Source organism: Vanessa cardui, chromosome 20, assembly GCF_905220365.1.
Source record: "Vanessa cardui chromosome 20, ilVanCard2.1, whole genome shotgun sequence".
NCBI lineage: Eukaryota > Metazoa > Arthropoda > Insecta > Lepidoptera > Nymphalidae > Vanessa > Vanessa cardui.
In genome coordinates this window covers 7,135,794-7,157,434 of record NC_061142.1, presented here as the reverse complement: position 1 = coordinate 7,157,434, position 21,641 = coordinate 7,135,794, and the positions used below count along the sequence as shown (strand labels likewise).

Sequence of the window (21,641 nt, the reverse complement as noted above, 5' to 3'; positions counted from 1 at the left end):
GTATTTGTTTATGTTAATTTACGTATTCCGTAAGTTAAATACCGTTTAAAAAACTATAATAAAATCTATATGGAAATAAAATATCATTTAAATTTTTAACAAAAAAATAATTTTATTATAAAAATAATGTAAAGTTGTTAAGAACCAAGAGTTGTACAACGTAGAAAAATAATATTAATTGTACTTGTTTAAATGTCACATTGACAACGTCAATTAAATAAAGTCAACGTGTATTCCTGCCTTGCGTGGAATTCGTGTAGACTGTAGAATAGAATTTCAGTGCCTGAAGATAAAACTGTGGTTCGAAAATGTATAGAAGTGATTAACTGATATATTACAATATCAGAACCGAAAGTTAACCTTATTCCTAATGAAAAATTAAATTATAAGCTTGGATATACTATAATCATGGTCCTGTTAGGAAATGATGAGGTATAGTTTCGTGATGAAAAATGTTATCATAAATAAATCAGTAAAAGGTAACAAAACTGTAAATTTATATTTTCTTCTTTTTCAGTTTCTGATGGAGCTATCAAAATTATTTCAAAAGGCCAGAGCCTCTGGATCAGTCACAATGACTATGAAAAGATGTAAGCTTAACAATAATTTGATTAGTGAATTAAATTTGCATGATATTAAATAACATTTTAATACAATTTCGTTTGGCTTTTAAACTGCTATATCTGAAAATAATTAAGTTTTCCACACTTGCAGATGATGGTAGAACTAAACCTGAGCCACGAGATGGAACTCCAGTTGTTAAGAATCCAGAATTTAAGTGTCTGGTGAGAGCACAGTCAAGGAGTAAGAAAATATCAACAGTTATAGAGCAGCGTGATGTTGAAAAATTTACTACTGCATATTCAAACCTCCTAAAAACTAGTGTTAATGGGTTAAAACGTTTAAAGAAGCCTAAGAAAAAAGCAATGGCCGCTCAATAAATAACCGTATATTAGTGTCATGAGACTGAAGCAATAGTGATGTGTATATGAACTTATTGTGGGTGTGCCACTGTTTATGCCATACATGTTGGCTGAGATCCATTGAAGTGTGCTTTTCTCTCTGTGAGATGAAGAGTTGGAGTCTTGCCTGTGTGGCTGGTGACTGTGGTGCTTAAGTCACTGACCATCTGTCCATTCTCCTGATTTATATATTAAAGTTTTTAACATTTATCAAATAAATACTGCTGGTTCTCAATTTTACTGTCATTTTTAATGTAATATTAATACACCTTTATTTATTTTTTTCATTTAATTTATTTTTGTATAAGTTAAAAAAACATATCTTTTTAAGGAAACTTTTTTTTTTGGGCTATATGTTACAATAGTACTTTAACAAAAATATTGAACACATATTTATTAAACAATTTATCAAAATTTATTTAAAAAAAAGAAACAGTTATAAGGTAACATGGAAATTAAAGAGGGGTTAAAATATCATGATTTTATTCTTCACCTTATTATATATATCACAACATGAGACCAATACATAAAATTGAAATACAGTATAATTCAACTAAATAGCTTTTCAAAGTATAACATGAAATAAAAATAGCAATCTTAACATTTCAAATATATATATTATGAGACATTGAAACATTTTATACATATCATAATAAAAATATAGCTGTTTATGAAATTAATTTAAAATTTATAGTTTATTTATTATTTTAGTTATGTACAAAAATATTTAACAACTTTTCATGATTATTGTTTAGTTCATTTGCACAGTCTTTTAACTATTTTGACAGGAATAAATATATTGCTTGTATAATCCTTGTTCCATATTAACAAAGATATTAAGTGTTTTAATACCTTCAAATTAGATAAGAGAATGTACACATAATAATTAGTAGCGATGTTTGTTATTTTTAATAAATCAACTTAACAAAGAAAAAAATGCTCGCATTTATAACATTTTATAATATTCCATTAATAAAGATAATTTCTACTATATAAATTGTTAAGATTAATAGTTATACACTTTAATAGATTATAAATTATCACATCCCAATAGAGAATCGCACCTATTGACTTAGTTTACTATTAAAATATATAACAGTCAAAGACATAATTATCGTACTTCACAATATTGAGAGATTATTTCACTAAATTATTTATTTAATGTCCTGAGTTCTATAAAATAATCATAACATTTTTGGTTATAAGTTTCAATTTCTACTATTTAGTTTTAGAGATTGCTATAAGAGTAAGTTCTTAGATGTCAGTCGCTTGAGACAAGCGTTTCTCACTTGGTCGTTACCCAATCTTTCGGCTTCTTGCAACACTCTCCGTAGGTCATTAGTGCGGTCGTGCTTTGCTGCCAGTATGTAAGCGCTGCTTACATTACGGCAAACGAGATAGCAGGAGATCTGTAGGTAATCAAATGTAATCATTTATATTTCACTAATAATAGTTGGTCCCACCAATTCAGTTCATCTTATTTATCTTTAACCAAAAACATTTTATTACTGTTCTAATTTGAAAGTAAACGCAATATTGCAGCCATCAAATATGACACTTTAAAGTTATTCATTTTAAGATATTTTGATCACGAGACTAAAGTCTCGGCATTCGTGGATAATGTTGAAATATCGAGCTCCCGAACAAAAATAAAAAACATGGTAAATATCCCGAAATGAATAACTTTAATAATAAAAATAACCATTTATATTTAAAATATTATGACACTTTAAAGGTAACCATTCCATAGGATATCATAAAGTTCAAGTTTTACTATATCAAATTGTATACAGGATTTGTAGATATTCAAAGATAAAAAGCGTATTATAAATTGTTGAAAGTTTGGAAGGCTATACAGGCTGTACATTCAAAGATTATTTAGAATTTAGCAGCCTTATACGGCTTATACAATAGTTTATCACAGGAATTGTAGTAAGGGTTTAAGGAGCTAAATAGTCCACCTTAACAGCGACACTGGTGATGTCCGTGATGAGCATTTCGGCTTGCTCGTCGTGCAGCTGCCCGCGCGCCTCGCAGCGCGACACCACCGCGCCCGCGCCCGCCTCCAGCACCTGGTCGCTCATCAGGCTACAAAACACGAACATACAGTTCAACAAATAATTATATAGAGATTAGCACGGCATCAAAATTTAAATAATTATTTTGCTGATTTTAGAAGATTCAATTTAAAGCTATACACTCACTATACATTTGTTTTATTAACGCTCCAAACCAAATTAATCGTTGTTGATTATCTTTAATGATGCATTGTTAAAATAAGTTTTTTTTTCTAATCAACAGTATCATCAGCAATAATACAATATCACATAGATATACATTTAATATACAAAGCAACGAATATAGAAAATGACCTAAAATGGATCCCTCTTAAGTGATAAGACCACCTGTTGTACATTTCTTCTTTTTATATATTGTGTTATTGAATGTAATTTTTTTTTAGTGCACTATAAAGAGCGTGTGTACTATAAAGAGTTATTATTATTATTATTATCCCTGTGATACGCCCATTTTCAGCACAGAAGAAGCTTAGTAAGTATTAAAATCAAGAATTATTTTCTTCAACACCAATAAAGATAAAGTAATAATATTTAATAACAAAGGAACCAGTAAATTCAAGAAGGAAGAATTTTGTCATACTATATATAGAAAAAATAATTATCAGCTCATATAATTATGGTATGAGACCATAAGACACAGTTTATGCACCAGAACATAGAAACTCTAAGCATAGTACAGAAAAAGCAATAACAAATTTCAAAAAGGTTGGAATAAAAAACAAAAGCAAAGTGAACAATATTTGAAATCCACTTGAAGCAATATTGTTGGCCGAGACCATATGCATGGAAGAGTAAATATAAAGTTTGTTCATCTTCATTCGTTCTTCAATTAGTAATATAGATCGCGACACTCCATTGTGTCTGATGCCCTTCCATCGGATCTGATATGACGGGCGAGTTTATCTTATATAAGCTTATCAAGGTTTTTTTCTCTAACATTTTCCTGACCGAAATCCAAAAAAAATTGTATTGCATTTTGAGGTAAAGACTTTATGCCTTTCACTTGGATCTGTGAACTTATAAGCTATACTAATATTGTAATACTTTTTACATACTTGGCAGCGGTTTCCTTTGAAGTCCGAATGCACTTCGCCAACGTCTTTACTTCCATAAACCGGTCTGCGTTCACCAAATATTTTGCCACGTGTGTGTAGATATTCATGGAGTCCAACTTGTGTTCACTAATGATCCTGTAATTAATGGTTGATATTATCGCTGATGCTTTTATACGTTGAGGGTGATTAATATTTCTTTCCGTACTAATGTCTTTGCTTATTACCTCTTACCATGAGGTAGACTTAGCTTAGCTTACTTGCCGGTCCGAATACAAATTCTAAGAAAAAAATTCAAACTAATTTGTGATTGAAAGGTTTAATACTGTTCTTTAGTATTATATTAAGCACTGGCGAAGTGCTTACCTAATATACGTGTATCTAAGGTAAATTGTATTACGATTTTAAATTAACATGGTTATTTTTATTACTAAAGTTATTAATTGCGGGATATTTACCATGTTTTTTATTTTTGTTCGGTGGACCTCGATATTTCGACATTATCTACGAATGTCTTGTTCACGAGCCTGAGCTCCACCGAAATTAATAAATTGTATTCAATGATGTTGTAAACAGATATGTTATTAACGCGCAAAAAGTGAAGACTAGAAAACGTCATAATTGGGACGTTTGCCTTTAGTTGTTTTACGTAGTAATACGTTATAATACATCATAATTACGTAGTAATACGTTTTGCGTAATTAAAACATCTAGTTATCCCTTTTACTTATTGTTTTTATCAAGCTATCGTTTTTACTTTTAACGAAATGTAAAAATAAACTAAAATAAACGGTCCCCGGCGCGGCACACTTTTTTCTGTTGTTTAGTATGGATATAACATATCTGTTTATTAGAATATCATTGATTGTATTACAATTAAATATTGATATAAGTAACATTATATTTGACCAAGTTATAGTCGTAAATAAACAAAGATATAATTAACAAGGAATTGATTAGTGCTTCTGTGATATTGTTTGTTATTGAATGAAACACACACATATCAGCATGACAAGATACTTTGATATTTACTATAACTTACTTGAAAGCCAATTCAAATCCACCCTCTATGGTCTGCCCAGTAGCCAATACTATAGCAACGATTCTTATTTTATCTGTGGTCGAACCAAATAGAGTCAACGGCCTTAGATCATTTTCTTCCCTTCGTCCGCTATGTACCGGTATGACGTCAGTGACTACTTTCTCTGTTAACCTGCCGCTCGCTTCACTGGCTGCTAAATATTTCGCCAACTCGATTTGACGAGACATCGTCGTCATGAGATTGTCTATGGTTGTTTTGTCAAGATTGAATTGTATTGATCTTGGATCATTTACTTCTGTGGGAAAAAATATAAACATTAAATCCAATAGTTATAAAAATAATAACACAGATAATAATAATGAAAATTAGCATTCTATAGGTTAGCATAAGTATTCTCTATGTTATTAGGGGGGAGCGTGTTAGATGTGTTCCCAACATACGCAGCCTAATATTTGTTGATATATAACTGTAGAATATTTTAGGGGAGGATTCAATATTACAGGGATCAATTTACCTGCAAACATCGTAACAAAATCATAAAAAAATGGTATTCACTGACGTAACATTAATTAAATAATTTTGTTATTTTTGTAAGTTATCATTACATAGTATAATAAATAAATATAAATATGAGACATCACATACATTACTTTGATCCCAATGTAAGTAGCTAAAGCACTTGTGTTATGGAAGATCAAAAGTAACGACGGTACTACAAACACCCAGACCCAAGATAACATAGAAAACTGATAATCTACATTGACTCAGCCGGGAATCGAACCCGGGACCTCGGAGTGACGTATCCATGAAAACCGGTGTAAACACCACTCGACCACGGAGGTCGTATATAACGAAGTCGTTTACCGCTATGTACCTATGTATGCTTAGCTCTTTAAAATTACACAACAAATTTTGATTCGGTTGTTTGAATAGATAGAGTGATTTGATAGATGTTTGTTTATAATACATGGACAATGTAGTAAAGAAACAAGAATAATTCTGTAGCGTATTTAGTATTAGCATTGAACCCGTGCGAAGCCGGAGCGGATCGATAATTGAATGATAAACATAAAATCAAAATATACTTTATTCAAGTGGGCTTTTCCAAGCACTTTTGAATCGTCATATAACAATTAAGTGAAGCTACCACCGGTTCGGAAAGTAGATTCTACCGAGAAGAACCGGCAAGAAACTTAGTACTCTTTTTCAACATTTCAAAAAAAAGTACAGTCATGTTAGTTAATACAATTTTTTAAAATAATATATCCTGCGTGGAAGTCAACAGGTATAGCCTGGCTTTTTTTTCTGGCTTCCTCGACATTGCAGTGCTTCAGCTATGTTTGCTGAATCTAGAGTTAATGACTTTTATGCTATTATGCGCAAAAAGGTAGCGTCATTAGTACGGCGTGTTCGAGAAAGCTCGAATAAAAATTTGAATTTAATTAGTAAAAGAATGGACTCAGACTTGTACAGGAGATTCACTGAACTACATGTTCTGAGAACTTAATAATAATAAATAAAAAAATATTAATTATGTAATACTAGCATAGAATAAGTTAAATTGTATACTAACAAATAAAAGTAGAGTAAAGTAAAGTAACAGCCTGTAAATTTACCACTGCTGAGATAAGGCCTCCTCTTCCATTAAGGAGAGGGTTTTTGGAACATATTCCACCACGCTGTTCCAATGCGGGTTGGTGGAATTCACATGTGGCAGAATTTCGATGAAATTAGACACATGCAGGTTTCCTCAGGATGTTTTCCTTCACCGCCGAGCACGAGATGGATTATAAACATAATTGAGCACATATATATATATAGTGGTGCTTGCCTGGGTTTGAACCCGCAATCATCGGTTAAGATGCACGCGTTCTAACCACTGGGCCATCTCAGCTCCTATACAAATATGGACTATTATTGTCTGAAAATAAATGAATTATTATTATTATTATAGGCGACTCACTGTTGGTGACGGGTACGCACTGGCTGAGGTGGTGCAGGGCCGCGCTGAGGTGGTGCTGGCGCGCCAGCAGCGCCGCGAAGGGCGGGTTGGCGGGCGGCACGGGGCGCGAGTACAGCAGCGCGCACGACGCGGAGGCGCGCGCGTGCTGCCCCGTGCCGCACTGCAGCGCGTACAGCGCCTCCAGCCTCTTCGTCACCTCTAGAGTCCGACATATGTGCATGATGTACTCCTGAAAGTATTATTACATACTGATAGCGATAAAAACATCACCGGTGTTGTGGTCACGTGTCCTACTATTGTAAAACTATAAAAGAGCATGACAGAGGGGGGATCGGACACTTTTTCTTGTGCACTCGTAACGTACAGACGTTGACGAGACCTTTTTTGTAGTCCTAATCTTTGTTCTATATTTTTGTGTGTTTATTAGAATAATAATTGCTAGAACATTTTTGTAAAGTTTTGTTTGTTGATTTAAAGATATTCTTATGAGAGATTTAATAGTTTTGTTTTCATTCGTATTTAAGTTTAATTGTTAAATTGATTATAAATAAGAAACCTTTTAATTTTGAGTAGTTTTATTTTTTTAATTTAATTATTTGCTTTTTGCTAAAAATACATTAATTTTATAACACCGCAGAATTATTTTCAAAACTCTTCAGGTATTTGATTTAAATTATATTTTTACTTCGATAATGCCATTTACTGAGAAAGCTTGGTAGGTACATATATGTGTGTGTAATACAGCGTTACGACGCTAAGGAGATGAATAGTAAGCATTAATCTGACAGGCCGTCTGACAGTCTTACCGCAAGGTATAAATTATCCGTGAAAAAATTGGAATGTTAGAATTTGAAAATTGAAGTGTTTATTTGTAGTTTCTAGAAATATTTAATTTGTATTATAGTTTACTATGTATAAAAAACGATAACGGACTTTATTTTCACAGTTTCAACATAATATAAAAGTAATTTTCATTAATTTAAATGATAACAAATTTACATTCTCATTCATTCATTCAATCTCTCTTTCCACCTCTTTCATTTATAAATCAAGTATTATTCTCTAAAAAAATCAAATATATTACACTTACCGACCACATTTCAAGGGTAGAATCCATGTCACTCATAGCTTTCAAAAGATCATTAACTTTGTCCTTCTTTAAACATTCCATATAAACGGATTCCGTGAAGGTTTCCTTGTCAACCATACCGTCGTAGCAATACCTGATCACTTCACTCATGTTGCTGTGTTTCATGAAGAACATTATATTCGCGACGTGCGAACCGTAGTTACTGAGATAGTAGACGCATTCTTTATAAAAGAACGGGTCCAGTTTCTTATTCTGGTGGTCCGTTTTTGGTTCGCTGTGGTTATTGTTTCTTCTTAAGAGACCTTGGGCTAGCGACTTCTTCGGTTGAACGGTTGCCGTTTGGAAATCGCTGTAATCACCCTGTTTTATCTTTTTGACACTTGCCAGAGTATGCATTATGTTTAACGCCGGTTCCGTTAGAGATATCTTCTTCTTGCTTGTGTTCATTGTTGATAGTTTTTCATTTGTCGTCTGTAAAATGTATGTATAAATTAGTTATTACCAGCAGAGTAATCGCGAGGCGGTATTGGATGGACGGCAAATTGAATGACATTAATTTATTTTAATTATTTTTGTAGTAAGCAAATTTTGAATATTAGAAAGTCAGGTATTTCAGCCATACATCAAAAACCTCTTTATTTCTGACGCCTGGCTGAAATATTCCTTCAAACTATGTTTCCGTATTTTTTGATTTATGATTCATTCATTGTTTATGATTGTACTTACGATTTCATAACATATAATTAGTAACGAAATAAAAAAAAACAGCCTATATTTGGAGCAAGTGTACCCACCACTGAGTTACAATGTATAAAAATTAATATTAACATTTATTTGTTTAATAATCTTACTTTTATAGTTTCCGCCTTATCCAACAGTAGCTGGTTGACAGGGTAGTTCATCTCTTCCAACATGGATATTATTTCATTCAACAACGGATTACTCCGAGAGCGACTCTCGGACTGAATACTTGACACGGAAATAGATCTCTCTGATCTCAATTGCAATTTTCTATTGACAAAATGTGATTCCGAAGCTTCCTTCCCATATTCTAATTCTTCCTGTACATCGAGGCAGACGTTTGGCGCGTTCTTGAAACAAAGAGCGAATTTTCTCCGCGCTTCTTTGAAACATCCTGCTTTGAGACACGCCTTGCCCCACGCGGCGAGGACGCTGTTTCGAGGGAGGCCCGATTTCGTCGCTATTTCCAACGCCAGCTCCCATTTCTCCGCTTCCAGCAAAGAACGGACAATCTGACCTAAAGAACTTAGTTAATTAGGGACGATAGTTAATTATTAGTGACTATAATATAGTGATATATAATTATAGTTAATTAAGAACTACTATTAAACTCGTTGTAACTATACTGGAAATCCCTGGTTATGGGACTCCATAATTGCAACTGAAACTATCGGATATACGAAACTGAAATCTATCTGAAACTGTAACCGAATCTATACCTATCGTACCGTTAGAGGTACATTTAAATAATTACCTATAGTTTTAATATAACTGCTTCATTTAACTGTAAAAAAATACTAATTTTAAGTTTTAATGAAAAAGTATTATCAGATATCAATTTTCAATATGTATAAATACATATTGTTTCCTAGAAAATTCTTTAAAATTATACAATTTTATAGACAGATAGTAAAATTATGAAGTCCTCCCAAGCCCATCAGAGATAGAGATAGCGAGAGAGAGCGAGCGATGAGAGAGAGAGAGAGAAAGAGGTACTCACTGGGATGCGCGCCCTGGTGCGGCACGAGATGGTGCGCCTGGTGCTTGACGAGCGTGGCCATGGCGTCCGCGTGCGCCAGGCAGCGCGCGGCGTGCGCGGCGCCCGTCTCGCACACGCGCGCGCCCGCACTGCGCGCACACAAACCACATACTATATCGCTACCAATTACTTAAGTTGCTTATTATTGATGTTATCTATCCTGACCGAGCGTCCCGGCTTCGCACGAGTGGACACTGGACACAAGTTTTTTTTAATATTTTTCTGTTGATTTTTTCGGATATGTTTAATAATTGTCGTTCTTTTTCAACTTGTTTACACAAACACCTTAACAAATCATATACCGAAACCTTCCTTACGAATACCTCTGTCTATTAATAAAAACCGCATGAAAATCCGTTCAATAGTTTTGGAGTTTATTGCGCACATACTGACAACAAAAACTTTTTTTTAATTTAATATAAAACAATTTAAAAGGAAAAATATTTACTTACGATTTTTCATTCGGAGCTCGCGAATACAGCTCAGCGGCCGCAAGCAGAAGTGATCGTCTCGCTCGTACCAGTAATCTCGAGTCACCTCCGTTTGCGAGTTCCCGTGCAACCTCATCACTTCGGTCGAGAAGAAACCTGATGGAATTAATCACACAACCATTTCAGTAATTATAACCAACAAATACGGTTTCATTTGCTATTATTTTGCGGAATCATCGGCATTATTCGAACTAGGGTTTCTATCGTCATGAACCGCATCGCAGCTAGAGTTGCATCCCTAGGTTTATATCCGTAACCAAAACTTTTTATTAGTGTTTGTAGTACCCATCGGTAAAATAACGTAATTAAACCCGAATGCATGAATAATAATAATATGACGACCACATACTGTTAATATTGTAATAAAGCCACTGCAAAAAACTAAAAACAAATGTGTTTTATTCAAGTGAAATTTACGATAAAGCATTTTTGGATTGTCAATATTTCAACTTTACCATTATTTCAGAAATGTTTCTGTTTCTAATAAACAATTGTTCAAAATAACCGCAGAAGGACATTGGACAAGGAATTTAACTTGACATTTGACGGAGAAAATATCACTTAGTCGTTTTGAATTTAGGTCTAGATTATTTATCTCAAATTAAATGCAACGTTCTCAACTGTATTGTTATTTATTTTACTAACAAGTTCGTTTAAAAATAAGAGATGTATTATCTGCAAACAGTACAATGTCAAGACTTATTTACAAAATAAGGTAAATCGTTTGCAGATAGTACAAACAACAGAGATCCTAAAATTGAACCCCGTGGTACACCCATTCGTGATAGAGAACCATTTTGCCCCGTTAATAACAACTAAAATTTAATACCCACGACTCAGTTTTACTTAAATTGACTGTCGTATGGTCTTCATAAAATTATAAATGAAAAAAGTGTTCGAATTGCAATGGCCGAGTAAAGATATAGATATAGAATCGAGATGGCCCAGTGGTTAGAACGCATGCATCTTAACCGAAGATTGCGGGTTCAAACCCAGGCAAGCACCGCTGATTCATGTGCTTAATTTGTCTTTATAATTCATCTCGTGCTTAGCGGTGAAGGAAAACATCGTGAGGTAACCTGCATGTGACAAATTTCATAGAATTTCTGCCACATGTGTATTCCACCAACCTGCATTGGAACAGCGTGGTGGAATATGTTCCAAACCTTCTCCTCAAAGGGAGAGGAGGCCAATAGCCCAGCAGTGAGAATTTACAGGCTGTTGTTGAGTAAAGATATAATTGAAAGAAGCACGGGATAGCAATAAAAATTTGCTTATATAAAATTGACGCTTAGACAGAGTGGACAGACATTGTTTATTGGTTAACATCATGTATTAACCTACCCAATAGTTTATGGATCAGTTATCGACAAATAGGCACAAAAGGGTCATTATTTTTATACATAAGAGACTTTTTAATACTAGCCTCGGATAGTCCAAGTTGATCGTATGCATCTTCATAATCGATAGACAGAGAGTGACGTTAGGCGTGAACTCGTAACTAAACTCCGTTCTAACCGCATCATTCTTCTTTGAGTTCGTAGAAAGACACCAGTCCATACAAGTGGTGGCGCTACCGGTATCCGAGTTGCTGCTTAGCATCATGTTTTCCCGTTCGGAACTAGATTTCTTATTCATTGTTTGCGTGAAACAATCGTCGCAGACACGGAACTTAACGCCACTGGGGTATGTCGGTACCTTTAAGTAAACAAACATATCTGTTATAGAATCTATTGTCAAATACATGGTGATGTTGATATAATTCGTCAGAAATTAATAGACTTCGACGCCATTTGTCAAAAAAAAGGAAATAAATAAAAATATTTAATCGTAATGCAAAATAATATTGCCTAAGACAATATCTAAGATATTAATATGTGTAATTTACTCAGTAGGATAATATTATGTCCACATTAATATAAATGAGAACTTTTAAGCAAATTCTAGTATGTTTCTTCTTTAAGTAATGATACCAAAATAAAAGTAAAGTTATTAGTATAATGAATGATATCATTTATTGTATTGTTTGGAATACCAGCGTGAAGTAAAGAAAAAACTGTACCTGCATTTTATTCCTTGAACAACCCTGACACACTACCCTACCACACCGTCTGCAGTGATGTCTGCGTATAATCATTGAGAATATCGATATTTTGCAGACCATACACCTGTCCGCCGTGTAATCCTCTACCCACTGTTCCTTTGTAGGTACGTGTTCCGGCATCACGAACGGTTTCGATGTGGCTTCTATATTAATCGAATCTATGGACTGCAACAACGAATCGTCCCAAGGTTTCGGGGGTGTAGGACACGCGTGTCTCGGGTTTTTCATATCTAATGCTTTCTCCGCGTAATACCTTAACAAGGCATCCACAGAATTACGCGAGATCAATAACGTATCAATCGATTTTATGTTGTAGTAAAGATTATCGCCATTTATATCATTTTTAAGTGTTGGTGCGATTTTGTTTATTATTTGAACCAACATTTCGAGCTTTGCATTCATTAACAGTTGTTCGATCATTATCAGAGGTTTTTCTATTAAGTCCCAGAACAGGTGCCTCGAATTCGCTTCGATTTCGAGCATAATTTGAAAACCTATTTTAATATTTTCAAATGTTTTCCAAACTGTCGCATTGGCAGAAACGAAGTCAATGCAGACTTGGAAGATTTCAATATTTCTGATTTTTGATATCTCTTCTGAAACCAAGTCCATTGCTTGAGTTTTCGGTAACCTTGCGAGCAATTCACGGACTAAGGTCGGCGTTGCCTGACTGGTGTATTCAAATAGTTGGCGTAAAAGATTAACCACGATTAGATTTTTCATATAATCCGAAGCCTCGTGAACATCAGCCCATTCTAAGCATAATTTAAACTGCAACAATAAACAAAACTTAATTAGATAAAATCCCATAATTTCGGAAGAAATGGCCATCTAACAATTCCATAGCCCAAAATAAATTATCTAAATATATCTGTTTTTATCGCATGCAATACCTGTTGGCTATCCATAAGGACTTCGATTATATTCTCGGGATTTTCCATAGATTTCTCATAAATTGTATACCAATGATTAGTTCCCATTATGGAGGATATCTGTAAGATAAAAATAATGTATTTCTCATTGACTATTACAGAAACTAATTTCAAACAATAATACAGTACCCATAGATTATTTTTTTATATATTTATTGAGTTGCTTATTTACCTGCTCATAAAGTGGTATTTTGACGACCCAATCTGTACATTTTTCATACAAACTTTCGTCTATCAGACTATTATCTAAGCTAAATCTTAGGTAGTTTATAGCTTCAAGAGCTCCCTCCGCCGGCCAGGCTGATAAGTTGTTAAGTATGAGATCTAACTTCAAATCGGGGCATTTTAAATACTGGCAATATTTCCAGTTATAGTGGACCTTTGGATTAGTAGCTATTTTGAACAATATCAAGTCCCGGATATTCATTAAATTTGCACTGCACATGAGTTGACGTTCTGACAGGGCATCCAATATTTTCAGGCATTGTAGAGTCTTACCAGACTCCAGTAATTGTGGTAAGTACAAGAACAATTTGTCTAAGTCTATTATTGTATGAAGTGACGCTAAGCATTTATTACCTCCGAACAAAGCTTTGGTACAGTTGAATCTTTCTAGATCCATGTATTTATTAAGATGTTTCGTGCGCGCGTCTATATTTTGCTGTGTACTACTTTCGCTTAAAGTTGGATGAATTTTTCTGATAATATGCGCGAGTACCCAATTATGTAAGACAATGTAGGTTAGACACTGAGGATCTGGGGTCCGAGGTAAAGGCGCAAAATCAGTCATTGGTTCAATAAACAGTTTTTCTTCCGAATTTTTCAAATCATACACGACCTGTAGAAGATTGTTGAAACTTTCCTCACTTGCCTCCCTCAACGGGCCCGCTAATGTTATAGACGGACAAAAGTTAAGAATTAGTTTCGGAATCAAATTCACATTTAATTTCTTGCATATTGGTTCCAAGTATGTTATTGGTAATTCTTTATTATTTATCATGTTTCCAAATATATCATGCAATTGTCTTTCTAATACCGAGAAGTATGGCGCATCTATGGACGTTTCATTAACCTTATCTTCCTGTTCCAATTGTGACACGGATTTCGAATACATGTAACATTTCCTTAGGTAATGTACTCTTGCTTTCTTGGTACCGTGACGTGAAACTTCGTTTATGTTACATAGATCTTTGTCTGAAGCAGCGACGACATTCATATAAATTTGATGATATTTTTGTAATGAATTTTCATCTAGATCCTTCGATTTATTAGGTGTTACAATTTCGGCTAAGTCGAAACAACATTGTCTGAGCTCTTTGGACAGCTGGTTTAATTTACAAAATTCCTTATGTTTAATAGGGATGCGACAATCTGTGATTAATTCGCAAACATTGTCGACGAAATCAAACGATTTATCTGTGTTACCGAATATTTCGAAAGTTACACTAGCGATGTCCTCGACAAATCGTATATAATTAGTTTTCTTCACCGCCATGACATCTGTACTGCATCTAACTTCCGCAAGCTTTCTTTCGACCACATTAATTAATCCGTAGGTAATCTCTCTATTGAGTCCGCTACTAAGCAGTATATCGACAGCATTAATGAATGGAGCATTTTGATGGCTATAAAGTTGTAAATGCGGATGACGAGCTCCTAACTCGATTATATCGAAAGAATTCGGAGCTCTGTTCGAAGCTAGGAACCCTTCCACGAGTCCCATGACTTCTGTGGATACAACAGAAAGTGCAGATAATTCTTTCGAGGGATATCGGGAGCAATCTCGATAGCATATTATATTTTTTATCTTTGCAATCAAATGCCTCAGTTGTTCAGTGAACGTAACTTCTGTGGCAATTTCCGAGTCAGATAAATCGAACATCTGAAAAGTAGGTTTTATATATTTTTATTAAATCAAAATATGAAAGCTAAATATATCTCAATAGTGTTAAAGCAATTGACAAATAATATGACATGATAATACATGTCATTTTGCATAAAACAATATTTATACTTAGTTTTATTAATATATTACTATGTTTTTTTAAAGGCAGTATGGTTATCGCTGAAACCGGCAGATTATTTGATAATTTATCGGATAACAAAGTTACAAATAACAATAATGAAGGATGGAGAAATAATGACGACCATCTATTGAAAAGTGGTATATTTTTGTAATAAAAATAAAATTATATTTGTTTGTATATCAGAATGAAAGACAATAGCGTTCTAAGCGGTTGAGATTATTGATACTTGTTATTATACATTTAGATATACAAAGCTATCTCAAAAGCAATGCATGATGCACCGTATTCAATTACTTCAGCTTTATCAATAGGCAACTGTTTACACATTTGATACGTGCCTTTATCTAAGTGTGCGTGCTTTTGCATATTGCATATGCATTATGTTTTATTACAATAAAAATGTGTTTTAATTATCTCTATGTCAACGGTTGAAGTTACGCGCAGGGCAATGACTTCTTACCGATAAATACGAACCGGAATATTGCGAAATCACGGAAATAGTTTTGACTTTTGACATTGATTTTATTTACTTATGTTTGTCTTAATGATTACGTATTACTATTTACAGCACTATTCTGTAAGAAGTCACTCCGTATTTCTATGAATTCATGCCAATTTAAAACGAATATTAATAACTCAAATATTTCATGATCATATTCTGCAATGACTTTCGAGACTTTGCTTACAAAATAATTCTCCTGGTACTTCATTAATTCGTTTTATGAATATTCATATTAAATTGTAGAACTCAATGCTATGTAATTAGAATATCTTGAATAAATTGAAATATGATCTATTTATACAAAATTAAAAAAAAGAACAGCCTTTACTAAATATACTTTATAGCTACGTTTACCTTTTATTAATTTTTCAGATTATTTAGACAGCATTGTTATTATTTATTCAATATACAAGTAATATTGATATAAATTATACATCAATAATATATAATCTGAATTTCTGTTACAATTTCGTAATTTCATTAGCATTTTTTTCTTTTAATGAGTTCTTGCAGTAAGCCAATTGAAAGTGCTCGTAAAAAGCCTTCAACTTCAAGTAGGCACTTGAATCAAGTATCTGTACTTTGATTTTGAATGCTCTATATCTAAGTATGTATTGTGTTTTTGTAAATAGAATTCGGTATTAAAATAAAGTATCGTAATGCGTTTTGTCAGCTAAAAATTGAATATTAATTGCTGTTTGTCTTGTTCGTTAGAACGTCTCGAAGAAAAGCACTTAGGAATTAATGCCTGTTCATATGAGAATGTTATCTCCATTTACAAAAACAATATTTGAATAATAACTAATTTATCAATCACATTTCATTTTAGTTTGTTATTCAGTGACATTAATATCTGATGATAGCATACGCAAAATATACTATAAAGGACTTAATATAAGTTTTAAAATAATTTACTAATTATTTTTTTTTGTAAGTAAACTGATTTAAAGTCCACTAGAATTTCCACTACAATTGCATTCGGAGAAAGGATCACATATTCAACCGTCAAACAGAATACTCATATTGATGTGTTCCGGTTTGAAGGGTGAGCGAGTCAGTGGAACTATACGCATAAGGGACATAACATCTTAGTTGCCAAGGTTGGTGGCGATATCATGAATGGTTAATAATTCTCACAGCACTATTGTCTGTAGTAAAGGTTTTGATACAGTAGTAAACAACTTCCAATTACATTAAAAAAAAAATAACTAAAAATGTAGTTGTTGCGTTTGTATAAGTGAAGATGAAATGATGATAATACTTAAGTTTAGAGATGTACAAATGAATCGACTTCAACAGTTAACGTATTATAAATAAATCATTACTTTTTTAGAATTTAATGGTTTTTATGAATATGACAATTTCCTCGCCGAATATTACTTTGGAGATGAAATACTGAAATCGAATGTTACTGGCAGTCAGGAAAAAAGTAATTATTAACTTTGAAGAATTTTAGAAAAAGAAGAAGTAGGTAAACGATCGGTGCCTATAGTTTTCACAATAATAAACATTTATTTTTTGCAGAAATCTTACCAATTTTGAATTACATTCTTAAAAACAAAACATCCGTACGGCCAAGCAAGTGTTTTCTCAATGACATGAGAATACAGAGACAGATAAATAAATTACGACCTCAGCGTTTATCGGAAATTCTAAAAATATGGTTTCTCGTCTACTTAGCCCTAGCGATCCCTTTGTGGTGTACAAAAGGTATTTCTTCAAACAGTATCCTTATATCGTAATAAAATATTACTGTCAGAAATTAGCCACAAGCGACTGTAGATATAGTTTTTAACTTAACGGTGTAGATACAGGTAGATCATATACATAACCGTTACAATTAAGTATGTACCTAATTAGCGTTTTTATTAATTTTTACATTTCGAGCTGAGATGACCCAGTGGTTAGAACACGTGCATCTTAACCGATGATTTCGGGTTCAAACCCAGCAAGTACCACTATATATATGTGCTTAATTTGTGTTTATAATTCATCTCGTGCTCGGCGGTGAAGGAAAACATCGTGAGGAAACCTGCATGTGTCTAATTTCATAGAAATTCTGCCACATGTGCATTCCACCAACCCGCATTGGAACAGCGTGGTGGAATATGTTCCAAACCCTCTCCTTATGGAAGAGGAGGCCTTATCCCAGCAGTGCGAAATTTACAGGCTGTTACTTTACTACTTTACTTTACATTTCGAAAAGCTTCCAACATTTTACCGGCCAACTAAACTCTATACTCGATGTTTTAATTGTGAAATTGTAAAAATATTCCTACCTTCTTCGAATGATAATAAATTTTGAATGAGTTTTTTTAGAATGGATTAACGTTAACTCGTACGAGAGAAATAAGTGTATGATTTTTTATGGCTGATGAAATTACTTTTAGCTTTTCTTAATGATTTATTTCCAGGTTGGTGCTGCTGTTGTTTGCTTTGTAATTTCTTCAAACCAAATAAAATGATCGAAGAGGCTAAAATATTTTTAGAAACTAATCCTCCAGGAGTGTTTAGACACAGGGGAGGCGTGATTTATTACGAGCCAAGTGACAATGAAAGGGATTGTTATGAAAAGCTTGAACACTTGATCAGAACAATTTAGTCTACAACCTGTATGTATTTAAAAAAAAAAAAACTATATTATTTAATACGTTATTGTCTTTCTAGATGCAAATTAGGTGAATATTATGTATATAATATGGACACAAGCGAAATTATTGAATTAAATATTTTTGACATACCTCTAATATTTGATTTGCTTTAGAAAAATCATTTTGATACAACGCCAGAGCTACTAGACAATTCGGCTTCGCCAGCATAATTGAAATGAAATCTATAGTGTTCTTTTTTAGAGAACACGCTGGAAATATACAAAGTTTATTAGTTTTTGAGTTTAAGTTAATAATTAACTCTTATTTCGTGTGCGTAGTATAACTTACTCTCTTCGGAAGCTGAGACAGTGGATGTAAGCATAGCTTGATCAACTTCGGGCCTAGGATTCGTGTGTCGACGTCTAATTTTAGGCTTCTTTCTAACAACTTTTTGATCGGACTCACGATCTTCATCTTCACTACTCTCATCCACCTCAACGTAATCTAGACATAGTTTGAGATGTACGGGACTCGTGTCAGGTGAAAGTGTGGACACGAGTTGCATTTTCCAAATGGAATGATTGATAACATTCGTCAATTTCTTTAAACGCGACGATGTATTTTGATCGTCCATTTTTATATTGTTAACGTCTCTCTCCCATAACGTTTCTATGCATAATTTAAGAGTATTCAAAATAATTTGAGTTGTCAAAGAGTTGCACAGGAAACCTGTGCTCGAACTGTTCATATTTTTCGGATACTTGTTCTGCTTTTTGGAATAGAAGTAGGAACATTCTGAATGCGTCCCGCATGGGTAGTCTTGGGTGTGTTCGTAGCATGAGAAATATTCATATCTCAAAAATAAACAAGAGAATATAGTTTCTATAGCTTCGATACAATATTGCAAAGGTTGAATTGATAAGACTAGACGTTTGATGTCATCGAGTGATGTACTCATTTCTTGCGTGTTTTCAATACCTTCGGATGTATTTAATATTGTATCTATAACCTTTGTTATTGCACAGTAACTATTATAAGTGGAAATATCCCAGTTCGAGATACTTTGGTTGATTTTCTCTGGGTTGTTTTTGTTGTTATGGGACAAGAGTTCTGTTATGAATTCATTGTTCGTATTCAACAACCTGGACACTTTGTACCGGTCCACTTTGGACAGTCTGCAAACCTGGGATATTACCGTTAAGGCACTCTGACTTAAAACCTGACTAAATATCGATGTCGTCATAATTTTACAATTGTTTTCGAGGCAAAATTTGATGACTGTCAATTCTCTTTTAATCTCGGTCATATAGAATTGCAATTGTCGATCCGTCGTCGTGTATGTATCGAGTATCGAAAATATGTTTGTCAACTGATTAACTAATGAAGGCAAGTCGTACGTCTCGGGGCAGTTTGTGAGATCAATTAATACCATTATGAGAATTTGTTTCGTGAAGTTATTTATTTCGAATGTAACATTTTTCATATCATTCAGTTGTTGTTTATAAATCTGAGCGGCTTTCAACAGCCAATGCGTTTTGTCCTGGTAACAAAGCTCTATCATGTATTCTGCCGTTAATTTAAAATGCTTCTGTGATTCATTTCTGTGCATGAGATCTGAGGCTATATTAATAAGTTCCGGTTTTCCATGGGTAACTAAGCTGATCAGGATCTGCTTTCTATGTTGTCTAAATATATCATCAGAGAAATGATTGAAAATATCATTAATTAATTGAGGTTGTATCTTATCATCCCATCTCGCTAATGATAATATTGTAATAACTTTCTCTGGGGAATTGTTTGATAGTTCAGATTTTAATACTTCCAAATATAAAAGTTGTATTTTGTACAAAATTGTTTCATCATGTATATGAGTTTGTAAAAAATTTAGAATTGTTGAGGTTGTAACTGGATTGCTTGTTAAATTTTTTTTTAAGAATTCTAGAGCTTGACTGGATATGTTATCAATTGGTTTAGATTCTTCGGTATCATAGTAAACTTGTAATATTTCCTGGAATAAAATATTTCACTCAGATACATTTAGAATATAAGTATAAAAAAAAATTGTAACAATAAAACACTACACCAATTCTTTATTTGAAATCTGAGAAATCATGTAATTACACAAAAACCAAATATATAAACAAGATGGTTTTATAAGTGACACACTATTTGCAATATTATTGAAAACCTCTACCAATGATTATGCTTGTAATACCTAAGGCCACCCAGTTGTCCTACACTTGATTCACCATATTTAACAAATAAATCTGTTTATACTTAAGTTGCTATGGAAATAGCATGTACATGTGTATCTATCACTGTTTTATTATTAGCAAGACACAATTTATTTGAATAACATATTATTAATATGTACTGCATTTTAACTTACCTCAAATACTTCTTCAGTTAAGTTATCCAATAGGCGGAGTGTATATTTTAACTCGTCTTCCTTCATTGTAATAGGTGATTATTCTAAAAAATCTATCACTACATAACAAATACATTTATTTTTATATAATACTTCATTCATTTATTGCATTATGAGCTACCTACCATTACTTTTTATTGTACTCACTTCAAAAACTTTTACATTTTTATCATTGTACAGTAAATAACTTTATTAAATTAATATTCAAAGTATTTTAATTAATTTTTAGAGTTAAATTTAATAAACTAAGAATTCAGACAGTCTGTTCAATGTAGGAAATAATTCATATACGTAATTCAATAAGAATATATAACCGTCAACAAAATCTTAACAAAAGATTGATGAAATGGTGTATTATTCTTACCTTACATTAAGAACATAACAAGGTATACAAAAATATAAAATCTACATTGACATTAAAAATACACACAACTTGTAACCAAAAATTGTTTATTTTTGAAGTCACTTTACAATTCTACATAAACAAAAAAAATTAACACAAGCTGTCAATTATTAAGTTTATATTGACATTTGACAAATGGTAACAAGTGATTATTTTTTAAATATATTTAATGGCCCTGAATACAAGGCTATTCATT

The 21,641-nt window shown here is 33.1% G+C and overlaps 2 protein-coding genes across 4 annotated transcripts; one reads left to right on the top strand and one right to left on the bottom strand.

Moving 5' to 3' along the window:
• The first annotated feature begins 188 nt into the window (after window positions 1–188).
• On the top strand, window positions 189–1,197 carry LOC124538245 (signal recognition particle 14 kDa protein). The gene is made up of 3 exons (XM_047115235.1): window positions 189–432; window positions 518–590; window positions 715–1,197. Exons 1-3 carry the CDS (start codon window positions 409–411, stop codon window positions 939–941), a joined length of 324 nt encoding a protein of 107 aa, XP_046971191.1. The 5' UTR covers window positions 189–408; the 3' UTR covers window positions 942–1,197.
• A 231-nt stretch (window positions 1,198–1,428) lies between these two features.
• On the bottom strand, window positions 1,429–21,566 carry LOC124538244 (zinc finger FYVE domain-containing protein 26 homolog). Of its 3 annotated transcripts, none has more exons than XM_047115232.1 (17): window positions 21,407–21,566; window positions 21,004–21,086; window positions 18,963–20,622; window positions 18,765–18,883; window positions 13,667–15,376; window positions 13,456–13,554; window positions 12,521–13,333; window positions 11,885–12,156; window positions 10,420–10,554; window positions 9,929–10,056; window positions 9,039–9,445; window positions 8,188–8,658; window positions 7,098–7,326; window positions 5,135–5,429; window positions 4,096–4,230; window positions 2,924–3,050; window positions 1,429–2,371 (listed from the first exon to the last, which is right to left on the bottom strand). In XM_047115232.1, exons 2-17 carry the CDS (start codon window positions 21,067–21,069, stop codon window positions 2,201–2,203), a joined length of 6,837 nt encoding a protein of 2,278 aa, XP_046971188.1. In that variant the 5' UTR covers window positions 21,070–21,086; window positions 21,407–21,566; the 3' UTR covers window positions 1,429–2,200. The 3 variants fall into 3 exon arrangements, with proteins under 3 accessions (XP_046971188.1, XP_046971190.1, XP_046971189.1); XM_047115234.1 differs by having other exon boundaries at window positions 2,924–3,034; XM_047115233.1 differs by having other exon boundaries at window positions 21,004–21,101; window positions 21,407–21,561.
• Window positions 21,567–21,641: the final 75 nt, after the last annotated feature.